The sequence below is a fragment of the Dromiciops gliroides genome, chromosome 5, assembly GCF_019393635.1.
Source record: "Dromiciops gliroides isolate mDroGli1 chromosome 5, mDroGli1.pri, whole genome shotgun sequence".
In the NCBI taxonomy this organism is placed as follows: domain Eukaryota; kingdom Metazoa; phylum Chordata; class Mammalia; order Microbiotheria; family Microbiotheriidae; genus Dromiciops; species Dromiciops gliroides.
Genome location: NC_057865.1, coordinates 14,413,153 through 14,429,648, shown reverse-complemented (window position 1 = coordinate 14,429,648; position 16,496 = coordinate 14,413,153). Strand labels below are relative to the sequence as shown.

The window sequence follows — 16,496 nt, the reverse complement described above, 5'->3', positions numbered from 1 at the left end:
TGGGAGATGCAGACAAAGTAAATACCAAATAATTTAGATGGAGGAGACTTCACAATGGGGAAAGGCCTAATGCAGAAGGAGGTATTGAGCTAAGCCACGGATTCTGAGGGGTGGAGGGGAGGGCGGGGGGGCGGGGATTCCAGGCTTTGTGCAAAGTCTTGGAGTGGGGAGATGGAATTTTGTGTGTAAGGAAGGGCAGCCGGCAGACTAAAGGGGCCGGAATGTTGAGTCTGTAAGGGGCAGTGAGGGGAGCTCAGTCAGTCGAGGCTGGATCCCGATTGTGAAGGGTCTTAATGCCAAACAGGGGAAGCTGTTATTTTATTCTAGAGGCAACAGGGAGCCATTAATGCTTCTTGAGCAAGGGGAAAGAGGGTCCTTTCTTCCTGCGAGATCCTTCTTGTTTATTTAAGCTCCATCCTTAGGTTTCATTGTGATTATCCACACAAACTTCAACGTCGCATTCTTTAAAGTCGGATATGATTTAACTTAATCCAACAAAGGGTTGTCAAGTGGAAACAGCTCAGAAGCAGCGAGCAAAACTGTCATTAAACTTCCACAGCAAAACTCAAAATCCGGATGGATTTCTGGCAGTTGCTGTATCATTTCCCTCTCCCCAACCTGCCTCTGCTGAAAGAGTAGAATGAAAGGAAACAAGAATCCCACTTCTGGTGGGTCATCACTCCTTAGCATTCTTCTCATTTTATGCTTTAATATACAGTTGAAAGACAGAATTGAGAGAGACCTTAATTTGTGTAAAATTGCTATATTCATTCTGATAACATTTGAAAAAGGATACTCAATCCCAGTTCAGAAATGCAACTGATAGTGTCATGCTTAGCGCTTAAAGCAGCAATTAGAGTAAATTGGTCATTTAAAACGACATTTAAGCTGATTCCGACTTAATGGCAATATTCAAATAAGCCAGGTGGGACAGAAGGAAATATTCATTCATATTCATTCATGAAACATTAATTAAAAGCCTACTATGTGCAAAGGACTGGCCTGGGGAAAGATACAAAGTTGATTCATTTTCCCTTTTCTTTGTTTTGTTTGGAACAAGACACAAAGTTTAGCACTTAGCACAGTGCCCAACTGTTGACTAACAAAGTTTAGAGAAGATAGCGTCCATACCCTGATGGAGCTTCGGGTACGATGAGGGGAGAAGACTCAGATGGAGAGAACTACAACATACCGTGCTATGGAATGAATACGTTAGAGAATCGCAGGACAAAGCACGCTGTTAGGTTTTCTGGCCGAGGTATTGGGGAAGGCTTTTTTTGAGGGGGAGGTGGCACAGTAATTTGTTGAGTGGAGAAGGGGGAGGGAGGGCAGGCCCCCTGGGCATAGGGAGTCAAAGGAGAGCACAGGCTGTTTGGGGAACACAGAGTCCAGTTTGGCCGAATTCCAGACTGTAACAGACGGCTGGGGATCGAGGAGTCGGGGTGAGGATTAGTCCTAAATGGTAGAGGGTCTTAAATGCTAGGCAAAGGAACATGAACTTGACTCAGTGGGTCAAATGAAATGGCTGTAGATTCCTGAGCAGGGAAGTGCTATCGGCAGAGCCCTCCTGAGTCTGTTAGTAAAAAACAAATGCTATTTTTGCATCAACATGTGAGCTTAACCCTGAGGCAGGACTAGCCCACAAAGACAGCACTGCTGACTTCATGAAAAAGCTGCAAATTCTACTAGCGGCTCCTGTTCCATGCTCAGGCCTCCCCTTCTATAAAATGGGGACAAGGTGCTTTGTAAACCGCAACCTGCTCCAGGAATAATTGGTTGAGAGGTTCTGGGACAAGCTTCCTCAACCAAAGCCCTTCTGGGGTTCCCCACCCGCTATTTCAACCAGAAGGAGAGTTTCAGACAGTTCTCATGTGGGAGATGAGGCTCCTGGGAGCCCTCTCTAGGGTAGCTCTGGGTTTGTTTTCGATTTCTGCCTGGCTGCAGGACTGCCCTGAGCTGGGGGAAATGTATGGATTAGGGGCCCTGGGCCTGGCAGCTACAAAGTCCCTGAAACATCAGTCACTCTTTTGCTGGTAAAAACCATCACTCAGGCTACATTGGTATAGAACACAGTTGCTAGGCAAAGTTTTTATTTTCATTAAAAAAACCAGCCCAATACAAGACACCAACATATACGGCAACGGCGTCTACAGTGCCAGCTGTGGAGCTTTCCAGGTTGATAAAAGATCCTGACGCTTGAGAACTTAGAATAGATTTGACCAAGTAGTAATTGCAGGTCTTTGCCTCCTGTCCTTTACAGGAGCTGAGCCGCACAATCACTGGCTCCTCCGAGCCGAGGACAAAGAAGAGACTGCAACGTGTCAGACAATTCTGCACACAAGGCTCCCAGGCGGGAGCCGGAGAAGCCTGGGTCCATTATGCGCTCACCATGAGCTCATGGGGCAGGTCACAACTTCCATTTCTCTCACTATTCATCTATCAGATGGGGATATTCTTCTTCACAAGACATCGAGAAGAATTATCAGGATTATAGCAATCACTCAGGTATCAGGATGTTAGTCATCAGAGAGATGCTGAAAGTAATTCAATTGGCAAGCCCTACGATTGAAACTTTTTTTTTTTGCAAAATCAAGAGGGATACAAACTTGCAGGAAGGAAAAAAATGCCTCTTATTATTGCCTAGGAATAAAAACTTCTCAGGTTCTATTTAAATATATACTTAACACACATCCCTTTACCATGAAGGAAAGTTCTAAGTTTGTTTGGTTCATTTCCTAAGCCGGCTAGCCGACCCACTGTCTATCATGTGCTCTTCGGGCTCTAGACAATGGCACACCCTCTAAAAGTTACGGTGCGGTGAGGGGCCAGGACAAAGCCTCTGGCGTACCGGCAACCCTCGGTAGGTTGTCCCCTTCATAATTACATTAGGAGAAGGCCCCAACTACTAATGGTTCTTTGCTGTGATTCCACTTCACTTGAACTGCCTGGCCTAGGACATGAAAAAATAACCAAGGAAAATAAAACGCCAAGAAAATGCTGTGCAGAGCCTGGACATTTTAGTTAGCAGCCTGTGTGCACACTATTCAAATCATCATTGAGAAAGCATGTTCTCCTATATTTAAAGCATGTCCCTTTACACACTCAAAAGCCCTTCGGGTGGGGGCTTTAGAGGAACCTTTCCTAATGTGAATTTCTTTGCTGCAAACTGTTTTAACTCCTCTGCTGTTAGTTCATTTTTGGGCGTGAATAACTGCTCTGCTGCATTAGTGCCCCCGGACGACGAGAGAGAGGAGGGGGTACCACTGTGCCCAAAGGTACTGGTGGGCAGTCCAAATAACGAGGCACCTGAGGCGCCTGAGGGGCCAGAGGAGCCAAAAGCACCTCCCCCAAAGGCAGGACTGCCAGTGGCACCTGCTGTGCCTAATGGGGAGGAAGCAGGAAATCCGGAAAACCCAGCTGATCCAAAGCTAAAAACTTCCGGGCTTTTAAAAAAAAAAGATGCTGCAGAGACTGCTGCTGCTGGCTCCCCAAACCCAAAGGAAGTGGGAGCAGGGCTGGTCATGGTGGAATTGGAAGAAGATGCTGCTGTTAGTGCTTGAGACCCAAAGACCGACGTGCTGCTGCTGCTGCTGCTGCTGCTCGGCGGGGTGCCACCCAATCCTGAAGCTGGCTTAAAAGTAAAATTCTGAACACCGCTACTGCTGCTACTGTTCACCGGGAAACCTGTGTTGGCAGAAAAAAGAAAGGAAACCTGCTAAGTCCGCAGAGTCTGCTGGCCTGTCTTCAGCTCTTTCCCCTCCTTCCCTTTCAGGGAGAGGACCTGGCCTTTGGGGCTTAGCCATTTCTCAGAGTGGATAGAGCCTGGATGAAGGGTCAGGTCACCTGGGTGGGTCCTGAAGCCAACACTTCCTGGCAGGGGCACAAGGGATGGGGGGAACCGAGGGGGGGCCCCGGGGGGCAGGAGGGGGGGAACCACTTCAGCGACTCCAGACTATGCTTTCTCAGAGAGAACACTGGGCCAAGGGGCCCAGTGCTACCTCCCTCCCAGCATTGTACTGATGAAAGTGCTTTGGGAAAGCGTAAAGCACCACAGCGGTGGGAGTAATTAGTGGGAAGGGAAGGAGCAGACAAAGGGTTGGGAGGGGGACAGAGAACAAAGTCCCTTTAAATGGTTAATTATGTCCAGTGCCACTGCCAGGCCTCGCCTCGAGGGAGGGGGCTCAGCCCAAACAATCCCCAAAGGCGGGGGATCTGACCACATCTCCAAAGCCTGGGTTCCCGGTCCTCGGCTAGGCTGCAGGTGGGCTTGGGAGCAACAAGGACCAGGATCTCATCCCAACACAGTCATGTGCCACAAAGATGAGGCGAGGGGCTGAGGGGGATGGGGTGCGGTGATTACAGGGCCTCCCAACCTAACCTGGGCTCACTCGGCTTTTTAAAAAAATCAAATAAAACAAACAAGAAAAACTCCTCAGTCCTGTAAACAATTAAGTTCAGGCTCCTGTAAATAAACACCTAGCACAGCTGCTGGGGCCATCAGCCACCTCTCATTACAGCTGAAGCTCTTCCCCAGGAACCCTTTTCTCTCTTCACTTCGCCCCCCCATGACGGAAGCCTTCGGTTACCGTTCTAACAGACACATCTGGTCCTGGGAGGTCCACAGTCAGTGTGAGGGGCAGGAGAAACCATTTCCCTCTGCACACGGGAGTCTGCTGGGGCAGCCATTTTCAGGAAGACCAGAATCCTCTTCCCTACATCCTGCATCTCAGCTCTCAAAAACTGCCGCAGCTGCTGCTCATGGCTCTTACTGAGTCAGTCCCAAGAGCTGTGGCATCGCTGACCTCTGCTTTCCTAATCACCCCGGGCTGGTTTGTAAGGCCAGCGCCTGTCAGATCCTAGAACAGCTCTTGGAGAATGAAGGCGAGGATCGGCCGCTGTCCCCTTCACCACTCTGCAGAGATGGGTCTTTGAAGGGGAGAGGCCTTTGCAAGCCTGGTTTGAAAAAGCCATGAAGACGGGCCTTTAAAGTGAGGCAAGTGCTTTACCTGTGTTCTAGGAGCCCTGTGAGGAAGGAACCACAGATGAAGGAATTCAGGCAAGGAGAGGGAGAGCACCATGAACCAAGGCACTGTGGGCTCCAAGTCCCCCCTTCCATCCACTCTGTCACCTTCTTTTCTCCCGTGTGAGGAGGATGACAAACCTGGAAAGGCCCATCAAGTGCAGACTCCTTTGTACCTTACCTGTGGAACCAAATGTGGAGGTTTCCTGATTCTGAAATCCAAATGTAGGAACTGCTGGATTCTCTTCATTCTTCAGTTTAGAAAGCTTAAAGAACAAATGCGAGTACAATTTTTCAATTGTTAATTCTGAGAAAGCCTTTTTCCATAGAACTACCTATCCAAGAAGCCTTCACTTTAGTGAAAGACAAGGAGAAAAGGGCACATTTCAGTGTCTGTTTTAGACTGGTTTACAGACATAGATACATATCTGGCAACTCAGGTGCTGCATTCTAACATGCCAAGTCAAGATTAAAGTCCACTTAATTAAAAAAAAAACACAAAAAAACAAGCTCATTAGTTTCATGAGAGACTAAGTCCAGAAAATCCCCCAAATGGTCTAATGGTAGAAAGGCAGCCTTTGTATCAAAAAGGCCTAGATTCAAGGCCTATCTTGGACAGGTGGTGGCCGTGGGAACCCTGGACAGGTTGCTCAGCTGGAGGCCTGAGCCCTCTTTCTTTCTTTCTTTTGTTACAAATTTTTACTCTGGTCCTATTAATCTGGCTTTGCTTCTTAGTATAAGAGTTCTTTCCGTCTTTCTCAGTATGCTTCTTACTATTTTTTATGGTATCATTACATTAATATACCATAATTTATTCGATCACATAATTTCTTTTCTATTAAGATGGTTTTAAAGAAAAAAATAATTTGAATGACAGGCTGATATGTCCTATACAGTCTATCCTAAGTGTTCTTAGAGACAAATGGGTCAATTTGGAACCCTCTTCTACTAATCAGAATCATTTTTCCTTGATTTTGATAAATGACCAAGAACGCATGCATTATCAAGTGCGTTCAGTTAGAAAAGACGGCTGCCATTACAATGAATGGGTACTTAGAGCTAACCATTCTAAAAACCCATTTCTATACTTCTGAAGTACTGAGCTTGAAATTCCTGGAATTAATCTAACTTGTTCCAGTTCTCAAAAAGTGTGACTAACATTCAAACTGAAAACTTAAGTTTCCTCAGTATTCTCGGGATATTCATGAAGTCCTCACTGTGCCAAGCACTGAAGATACAAGTAGAAAAGACAATCTGATTATTTCTTAAGATGAGACCAAAAGTTCTCGATACCTTTCTCAAAAACAAAACAGAGGGGCAGCTAGGTGTCACAGTGGATAGAGCACTGGCCCTGGAGTCAGGAGGACCTGAGTTCAAATCTGGTCTCAGGCACTTGACACTTACTAGCTGTGTGACCCTGGGCAAGCCACTTAACACCAATTGTCTCACTAAAAAAACCCAAAAAACCAAAACACAGAGCCCCCCTTTTGGACAACATTCATGGGATAATTCTGGGCAGCCCAAAGATTCCTCGTACTCTCACTGCTGAGAGGGAGATCCATTCCCCAATGAGGAATGCTTCTTCTTCCAAGGGCAGGCCCAAACCACCCACCCAGGAAGAAAACTCAAACTCGGGTGCTCACCAGTGCTCCTTTGGTGGCTGTATTTATGTTCTTCAGTTCAAGTAACCTGTTCTTCCACAGGTTTACTAATTGCTGGATGGAATTTAGCTGAAATGAACACAATGGATAAGCATGCTTGTCACTACTGAATAGTTTAGGGATATTTTAAATGCTAAACATTAACAAAGGCAAAATCTCTCTGTTATTTAAAGAACGGTTCGTCAATCCCATTAGGTATAACTTTCTCCAATTACAAAGCCAAACAAAACTGGATCGGCCACTGCAGCTTTGAAAGGGGCCCACCCACAAATGTGCACTGACCCTGCACAGATGTACTCACTCTCTTCACCCCACCCTATGCTAACAGGCAACAGAAGACAGAAACAAAGTTCATAAAATTTTTTAGGTTACTAAATCTCTCAAGGCCCAGCCTTATTTCTTTGCGGTCTTGGACACATCGGGAGGCGTTCATTTGTGTAACATATAGAATGGGCTTCAAGACGGACATCAGGGGGTTTTCTAAGTAGTCTAAAGATGCTCCAAACTAATAAAGCCTTGGTTACCATAATGTTATATAAGTGGTTTATCTAAAGAACAGTTTCTAGAGTAAAACTGAATAAATAAATCAAACTATAAAATAACTGAAATCCATCAACTTCACAAACAAGCAACAATATATGGAGAAAATCATCAGAAGTTTGGTCATGATGTCTAAATATAAAGTCAACTGGAAATAAACTTACATAGCTTTGTAAGTTATTGCTGGTTATATAGTTAGAATATTCAAGTCTCAATTCTTCTGGTGAAATATCTGTGAAACCTGCAAGAAGAAATCATTGAGAATCTCAAAAGGAAGAGAATCTGAACAGAGTAGCAGGACTTTCTAACAACTAGCCCCCCCACGCCCCCAAGATCTCATTAATCAACTGGAACAAAGGTATAAAAAGGTCAATAGTCTGAAGCAATGCTTGTTAAGCCCACTGAACATGTAGGCCCTGTGGCAGATGGAGGACCGGAGAACAAACTGGCCCGGCCCTTAGTTTCAAGGAGTTTCTATTAGTAAAACAGGATGGACGGCCTGCCCCAGAGAGCATCCTGCCGTCTGCCAGGGGACGGAGAATGCCGGTGTAGTGTGGGGAAGCCTGGGCTTGGGGCCTGGCTCCGACAATTGGCTTCTGGGACCCAGCCTTGTTCAGTAACTTATCATTTGACCTAATCTTCAGAGGTCATTAGTATTCAGGGTCAGGACTACTCCAAGAAAGGAGGAGCAGCCTGGAGGGCAAGTCTGAGTCGTCTAGGCTTGCCCAGGTGGCATTAATGAGAAAACCCCTGAAACGGGGGCGGAGCTGGTTGGGGAGAAAGGGGAGGGCTTTAAGTCAGGCATTTGCAAAAGGGCATTCAGCAGGAATGAGGCAGTGACCAGCCTAGAAGGAGAGCTGTGGTCAGAGATGAGGATTTCAAAGCTTACTTTGGAGCGACAGTCACAGGAGGATGGGATGGGACTCTGGCCCCCGGCCGGCTGCCCATTCCGACTCCTGTCTCTGAGCATGGTTCAAGTGTAGCCCTCTCCCCACCTCCCAGCTCTGCTCTCTGAGGGGTGGCTGTCTGCACTGTCGGGCCTACAAAGCCCCACAGGAGATGCCAACAGCAAATCAAAGGGTCCAATTCTCGAATTCAGATCTCTGCAGCTGAGCCGGGCAGCTTCAGGGGGCTGAGCCTCATTCTTAGCTCCTTCCATCCAAACGACCCTTTTGCCCTGGCCCTGTCCTCTGAGCCCTGGACCCACTTGCGTTTGATCTAGGTATTAGGAAGTTGTAGATTTAGTGCTGACAGTGAAGTTGGCAAGTCTACTAGGTCCAGAGACTAACAGTTACAGGGCCATCTAGTCCAAGTCTCCCATTTTAATAGAAGAGGAAAACAAGCCCCAAAGAGCTGAATGCCTTGCTGAAAATCACACGGGCAGAAATTGAACCCAGGTCCTGACTCCAGGTCATACCCTTTTCTCTGTACTTTGCTGCCAATCCAGAGCTCTGGGTGTGGCACCCTTCAGTCTGTGCCAAGTCTTCTCCCTTTCCTTCTTTCCCTTGAGCGTCTAATCTGCCCTCTGCCCAGCAGCTCCAGAGTCTTGTCTTTGCTTACCACTTGAGAAAGACCCCTCTCCTAAACATTTTTTCTTCTGATACTGCAGCTCTCCTAAGGAAGGAGCTGTTAGGTGGTACAGTGGATAGAGCACTGGCCCTGAAGTTAGGAGAACTTGAGTTCAAATCTCACCTCAGATGCTTACTAGGCTGTGTGACCCTGGGAAAGTCATTTGACCCCAATTGCCTTAAACATCCGGGGCCATCTCCAGTTGTCCTAATGTACATCTTGCCACTGGATCCAGATGGCTCTGGAGGAATGAGTGAGGTTGGTGACCTTGCACAGCCCTCCCTCACTTAAATCCAATTCACTGCATGTCATGACATCACCTCCTGATGTCATGGTCCCCTTAGAGAATGAAGGACAAACAACAACAACAATTCCTCCCCACCCCCCACGCCTCAATCTCTACAGTGGTAGACTGGAGATGACCCACTGTGGGGCTCAAAAAATAACTCCCTTCTCTGGCCATGATACCCCCACCTACTAGGTCCATGCTACCTCCCTCTATCAGAATACAAGCCCCTTGAGGGCAGGGGTCATCCACTTTTATAGCTGTGCCTCCAGGCCTAGCAAGGTCTGCATTTACAAAGGCCTACTGTGTGCCAGGCATTGCACTGAGCTCCCAGTCTAATGGGGAGACTCAACGTGCAAACCACCATAGAGAAACAGGACAGAGCTAAGATTGACCAGGAGAGCCAAGAGGAGGCTCATTCACCTATTTAAGGGTTTTACGAAAGGCTGCTTGTGGAAAGCAAGATCTGAAGTCTGACTCCAGTGTCCCTGGATCCCAGAGTAGTGTGGAAAGCCTGGAGAGGCAAGGAAGCCACTGGAGCTGCCTGAATGAGAAACAGGACAGAGCTAAGATTGACCAGGAGAGCCAAGAGGAGGCTCATTCACCTATTTAAGGGTTTTACGAAAGGCTGCTTGTGGAAAGCAAGATCTGAAGTCTGACTCCAGTGTCCCTGGATCCCAGAGTAGTGTGGAAAGCCTGGAGAGGCAAGGAAGCCACTGGAGCTGCCTGAATGGGGGAATTCAGTGGGGATGACACAGTCAGACCTGTGTGGAGGCTGGACCGCTCGGAAGAGAAGGGGAAAGAGGCTGAACTCAAAGCATGGAGCTGTGATGATGAGGGCCCAGACCAGGCTGGTGGCAGTATCAGAGAAGGAGGTATTGGTAGAAATGCCAACAGACTGAACACAGTAAGTATTTAATAAATGCGGCTTCTTTCATTCCTGCCTCATCTCCCCCAGAAAGGGTTTATTAGGACTGAAGGTTCAGCACACAGCACACAAGAGCGGAACTCTCTGTAAGGACAGGACACAGTAGCCCTAATTCTCTGTAATGTAGATGAGCAGAGGGTGCTCAGACAAGAGAGGGCTCAGTGACATGTCACTGAGTATGGAAGGGGGAGAATATCTAGGGGTCAAGAGGAGAAGAGGGTGGTCCCAGGGCATGGGATGGATTTCAGACAAGGCTTGTTGTGAAGGTCAGAGGAGAGGATCTTTGTGCCTGGCATGCAATCAGTGCTTCATACGTTCTCTTGCCCTTTCCTGTCTTACTCTGCAGTCCATCCATTGTGTATTCAAGAACATGATTCTGAAATGCCAGCCTGGTGGAGGGGAAGGAACGGCTTTTCTCATTTCACTGGAGCGAGGTTTAGGAGAACTTTAGAGAGAAATTAGAGGCTGCTGGGAGGCCACATGGGTAGGAGGGCCCTGGGGAAGGGGATGGTACAGCTGAACAGAGATGAGGGGTGAGGTTCGGCCCAAGGTGGTTCTTGTGGAGAATAAGGCTGAGAGAAGAAGGTTCAGAGACAGGCTGGGGGAGGCTTTAGTCATGAACCAGTCCTAAAGAGGGATGAGGGATCCACAGGCTAGGAAAAATAACTGGGGAGGAAGAGCCTTTGAGGGAGGGGCCCCCGAAGTTGTGAAACAGAGGGCAGCCCAGGGCCCTTCCTTCCAGCTCCTGGCTGGCAGCAGCGAATGAGCTGAGCATAGCTGCTGACAGGTTGGCCCCTGAGAAAGGGGCCTCGCCGCTGGGACACGCACAGAACCTGGCAGACTCTCATCCCGATAGCCCTGAGCAACTTGCTCTCTTGATCCTGCTTCCCTGCCTTGCCTACCCCACCTCATACTTGTCCTCCTTCTGTTCTTACTTGCCCAAGCCTGTGGATTGCCTTGGCATGAACTTCAGGCCTCCTGCTTTGCATGACCCCATGGGGGCCACAAGAGGCCGACCAGGGAGACTACCCAGCGGACTGGGAGAGCCTTGAGGTGTTACCCCTCATCTGACTGGGGCCAGAGGGTGGGTGGACAACAAGGGAGGCCCCAAGGAAGCTTTCTAGACCAAGGACCCCAGGGCAGCTTCCTTGGTGCAGGGACAATGAGAACTGGGCTGGGGCCCCATCTGAGATGCCAGATAAGTGATGGCAGCAGCAGAGGCAGTCCAGGACAGAAGTCCTTCCTTGCCCATGGGGACCCCCAAGCAGCATTGCCGTTCCCATGGAGGAGCCAGCTTACTCGCCTAGTTCTTCAAGAGAAACAACTAAGGCAAGTCAGGACGAGGGAGACCAAATGACAAGGGAGACCAAAGGACAAGGGAGGGATTTCATCCCCTTTTGGATTGTGACTGAATGCACCTTCACAGACACATGGAGTTGGCACAGACACAGATACAGACTTGCAAATGAGCAAAGTTACTCTACCAATGCAGGTGGGCACCTTCTCTGCAGCTAAAAGCAAAAATGGCAGCATCAATGAACAATATGTATGTGTATAGAGAATTCCTATGTTACCTGATATGTTTGGCTTTTCTTTCATTGGTGAATAAACAGAGAACATCCACTGCCCTGAAGATTCCCAAACCTCCATGTCTTTTACTATTCCTTCACTGATGGGGGAAAAGAGCAATAAAACACACTTCAGAATGCTATACTTAAAAAAAATCTGTTGATAATTATGAGGCTATTTTTAATGACTTCAAAACACTGAGAAATGTCAATCTATTCAAATAAACAAACAAATAAATAAATGTTGGTTTCTCTTGCTCTTTAATCTGAATAGTGTCCTTTAAAACACAAAAGAAATAAATGTCTTTAGATGGCTGAGCTGTGACAAGGTCTTTACATGTCCTTGGGAAGGTTTGCAGATTGCATCCATCTATTAGAATCCTTGCAAACATTCAGCCTTCAGAGTAAAACCTGCAGCCTGCTATAGCATAGAACTCTCCGTGGGCCACGGACAAGGAATTTTCTGACATAACAACATGAGCATTTATAAAAACAATAACATGCATCTTTCACTCTGTCCCACAGGTCATACCCCAAGCAGCTGCTGCCTCCCTTGCCTGTCCCCATTCTGGCCATGCTCAGAACTCATGACTATTGTTATCAACAATAGACAGAACATCTTCCTGATTTCAAATGACAGGAAATTATTATTCAGCAGGCAGGGAATGGAGTGTTTGGGCTAATCAAAACATTCTCGTCACCATCATATTTATATATTGATGACATATTTTCAAATAATTACAATGTAATAAAATAAACAATTCTGAGCTCTGCTGATATACCTCTAAATACCTCTGCTGATTTAGCTACTGTGCCTCAGTTACCCTCCAGAACAAACGGGGGGAAATGCAGATGAAATAGTTCACAGAATTATTCAAAATTTTAAAGCTGGGTAACAGGTTATTGTGCTGAATTAGGGATTTTGACACCTAATAAACTACAAAAAGGGGTTTTTTTCAATTACACACTGGGCTTAAAATGCCCACTACCAGGCTACTGCTGCTGGTTGGGGTCTAGAGAGGAAAAGAGTAAAAAACCCAGCTGGCTTAAGCTCTTCAGTGGCATGGGATGCTAGTCTGAAGAAGTCAGCTCCTTAACCCCAGCTTCAGTAACCAACTTCAAAGCCATTTTCATCACTGATTACATAAAATTCTGCTTCTCAAACTTGTCTTCAATCTATTTCACAAGAAAAAAGGAAGTCATCACAGATCCAGAAGTCTAAAATAGTACTTTTCAGTTTCTTAACAAACTGAAGCACTTAAGTAGTTGTGAATTTTAACATTAGTAGCTAGAAAAAATAAACACAGCTAGTTTCAAGCATGGGGACTGGAATGAGGAGAATCCAAGATCAAATCCAGCCTCAAATACCCTGGGCAAGTCACTTAGCCCTGTTTGCCTCAGTTTCCTCATCCGTGAAATGAGCTGGAAAAGGAAATGGCAAACCATTCCAGTATCTTTGCCAAGAAAACCCAAATGGGGCCACTGAGTTGGACATGACTGAACACCACCACCAAAAGTTTCAAGCATCAATGATGATTTAAAAATAAAGCAGAGGGGTGTGTGTGGAGGGGAAGGGGCAGCTAGGTGGCAAAGTGGATAGAGCACCGGCCCTGGATTCAGGAGGACCTGAGTTCAAATCCTGACTCAGACACATGACATGTGACCTTGGGCAAGTCACTTAACCCTCACTGCCCCCCCCAAAAACAATAAATAAAGCACTGTGAGCCATGGGAGGCACTCAAGTTGAAAACTCAGAAAAAGTTCAAAGACCTTGGTTCTGGGGCGGCCTCAGGTAAACAAACACCCCACTGAGAATAGGGTTGTTCTGGAGGCCAAGTCAGATAATACAAGTGAAAGCTGTGCACAAAATGTAGAGCACTGAAGAAACATGAGTTATCACCGTACCAATGGAAAGCAGTCATTTTTCCCAAAGCCACTTACAGCAGTTTATCCTCGTCATCTTTCTGCCCATCCGCTTGGTTAGAGCTCAGTGAAGAGAATCTATTCTGAGAAAACCCCACACTTCTGCTTCCACTACTTGATGCCCCTGAGTCAAAGAACCCAAAGGATATCTTCCCTGGATCTCTGCCGCCCCCCCAAGATGAGGATTTGGTGAAATTAGATGGCTGGATGACATTAGAGTATCTCTGAGAACTGTTGCTCCATCCCCCTCTGCTACCACCTAAAATAAAAAATAAAACCCAAATATTATTTTATTGATCATCTTTTTATTAAAAAAAATCTTTACATCCCTTACATAAACAGAACTATACACTGTTTTATCCAATTGCATCTGTAAGAATATTAGAGAATATGGAAGGATTCTACAAACATTACATATCCAGTTAAGTTCTTAAAATGACAATGCTTAATTCAATCATTTGCAGAATCAAAGATGGTACAAATGATTTAAGCTTCGTATCAATGAAGCAAATTAACAGCAAAACTCCACTTTTATTAAACAGAAGTGAAAGTACTATAATGTCACAGTAAAATAATACATTAAGACTTGGTTGACACAAGCATAACAATTTAAAAAACTGTTCCCCAGAGAAGCATGCATAGTCCAGAGGTGACCAGTTTCTTACACTAGCGTGCTAGGAAATGCCCGGAGTCTTCCCATTTTTAATAAGGGCTGGTTTCCAGTGAGACCTGAGGTCTAAATTACGCGTTAGTACCACATTTCAGATCCCTCCAGAATCAGCAATTTTCAGTCCCGTGAAGGTGAGGTTACTAAACCCACAGTTGCCTCTCGGCGACAAGATGGATGAGCCCGGCCAGCGGACCCTCTTTCCCGGGCCCTGCCCTTAGAGTCTTTTTCTTCTCCTTAGTTCACTCATCTCATTTACACCCCAAGTCCCTGGCTGACCTTGAAGAATCCCAAGCTAAGAGTCATTCTTTTTCCCTGACTGAATCTCGAGATCTTTTTCTAGAAATGAAGTGAGGGCGGAAAAACTCCCCCGTGAGCTTCGCAGCCTGACCCTAAACTCAGCCAAGAGAAAAGGGGGCTGCTGGAAGGCATCTCCCCCCCAAGGGTTTCTCTCCTGCCGGGGCTCTCGGCCAGCCCCCCTCAAGGGCCCAGAGGCTTCCTCACACCCTCTGACACTTGGGCTCGGGTCCCTTCGGCTCCCCAATCTCACCCCGGGGCACGGCGCACCGAGTGGGGCTGGGGGGACGGGCTCTGCCGCCGGGGCCGGCCTCGGGCCTCAGTTTCCCCACCCGTGATATGGGTGTGATGGCGGCACCTTGCACCTGGGAGGAGCCCTGGGTCCCCCAGCCCCCCTCGGCGGGTGTGTAAACTAAGGCGAGATCAGGTGACCCCGGGTCCGGGACTCCCCGGGGGCCGCCGGGATCACGGCCTCTACGTCTCGGGCGGGGCCGGGCAATGCTTGACACCTGGCAGAGCCGCCAGAGGGCGGGGGCCGCCTCCTGGCCTCCCCCCCGCCTGGCTCGGTACTTAGCACACAGTAGGGACTTCATAAACACCGGCCCCTCGGGCCCGGGCCGGGGCTCCCGGGGTCACCGTACCGGAGGGCGCCGCCTGGTACTGCTGTGGAGGCCGGCCCCCGCCGCCGGCGCCGCCGCCGCTTCCGCCGCCACCGCGCGGGTGCTCGTTCCAGCAGCGCTCGCCGAAGCGGCAGCGGCCCTGCAGGAAGAAGTGGCAGATGGTCATGGCGACGGCGCGGCTCTAGGCCCGTCGTGAGACCGCGGCCGCCTCTCGAGGCTCCCGCTGCTCCTCCTACTTCGCCGCCGCAACCGTGGGGGAGAAGCGCCGTCTCGGCTGACGTCACCTTCCTGCGCCCGCACGCACGCGGCTGGGGACGGGGTCTCGCGCTGCACGCCCAATAGGTAGCGAGCCTTGGGGGGCGGGGCCATGACGTCGTCGAGCCCGGCACCTCCACGCTTGGCTCCCGACGTGAACCGTTAACGGCCCAGGAGGCACTTTGCCTCAGTGAACGCATGCGCGGCTAACGGCCGCGCGCGAGGGCAGGGGGCGCATGCTCAATGAGGCTCCCGCGCGGGCCTACAACCCGTAAGCTCCTGTTGTGGTATCTGTGGCTTCTTTCTTTACTGTGAAGACCAGTCCTCAACCCCTCCCGCCCCCATTGTATAGAAGAGTAAACCGAGGACCAACAGCAGGGGCATTCTGAAACTACGCAGTTCAAGTCCCCGCCTTTTACAGAAAGGGGAAATGAGGCCCGGGAAGGTCGGGCTCCCCGTACACGGTCGGCCCTCCCCCGTGATGCAGTTTAGTTTGCGTGCAAAGCTCAGCATTCCGGTCTCAGTCAAGTCCGGTCCCAACGCAGTTAGCCCTGACCTCTGACCTCTGTGGGGGAGACCAAACTCGTTTCCTGGAATAATTTGAATAAGGAAGGGGGGGACGGCCCTTCACCCTCCCCAGAAAGTCTGCCTTGGAGGGCCACGGAGAGGGCTGCCAGGGGGCTGGGGGCCCTGGGCAGGAGGGGGTCCCTGCAGCGGGGTCACGCCCTCCCCCTGCGGGATGTCAGTGTCATCCCCAATGCCTAGAGCACCCACCAAAAGTGAGCCCCAACATCTCCCCTCTCCGTCTCATCGTGACGGAGGGGCAGCCCCATAGAGGCTCCGCGTGGTCCGAGCCATGCCTACCTTTATTAGCCACAGGGCTCCCGGAGTCACTTCTGGTCCGTGAAATAGACACGACTCGCCATCCCCCTCACACGCGTGGCCGCGAGGAGCAGCTTTGCGGGAAGTCAAAGGCCGCCCTAGATGGAACTGGCCGATGAGGCGGCCTGGGGTTCGCCCCCCCCCCCCCCCCCGCCGCGCTGACCCGCCCGGTCCGCCGGGTCCGGCCCCCCCCCTCCCCCGGGCCAGAAGTTCTGCTGCTACAAAGCCCGAGGCCCAGATCCCGAAGACAAACCCGACATGTATGTATTCTAACCGATTC

At 49.0% G+C, this 16,496-nt stretch overlaps 1 protein-coding gene across 2 annotated transcripts; it reads right to left on the bottom strand.

Annotated features, from left to right (window-relative positions):
* Positions 1 to 2,061: 2,061 nt before the first annotated feature.
* Positions 2,062 to 16,256, bottom strand: NUP42 (nucleoporin 42). 2 transcript variants are annotated; one of them, XM_043967874.1, is made up of 7 exons: positions 16,199 to 16,256; positions 13,514 to 13,754; positions 11,579 to 11,673; positions 7,386 to 7,462; positions 6,664 to 6,750; positions 5,202 to 5,286; positions 2,062 to 3,684 (listed from the first exon to the last, which is right to left on the bottom strand). In XM_043967874.1, exons 3-7 carry the CDS (start codon positions 11,652 to 11,654, stop codon positions 3,095 to 3,097), a joined length of 915 nt encoding a protein of 304 aa, XP_043823809.1. In that variant the 5' UTR covers positions 11,655 to 11,673; positions 13,514 to 13,754; positions 16,199 to 16,256; the 3' UTR covers positions 2,062 to 3,094. The 2 variants fall into 2 exon arrangements, with proteins under 2 accessions (XP_043823809.1, XP_043823808.1); XM_043967873.1 differs by lacking the exon at positions 16,199 to 16,256 and adding an exon at positions 15,101 to 15,359.
* Between the last annotated feature and the right edge of the window lie 240 nt (positions 16,257 to 16,496).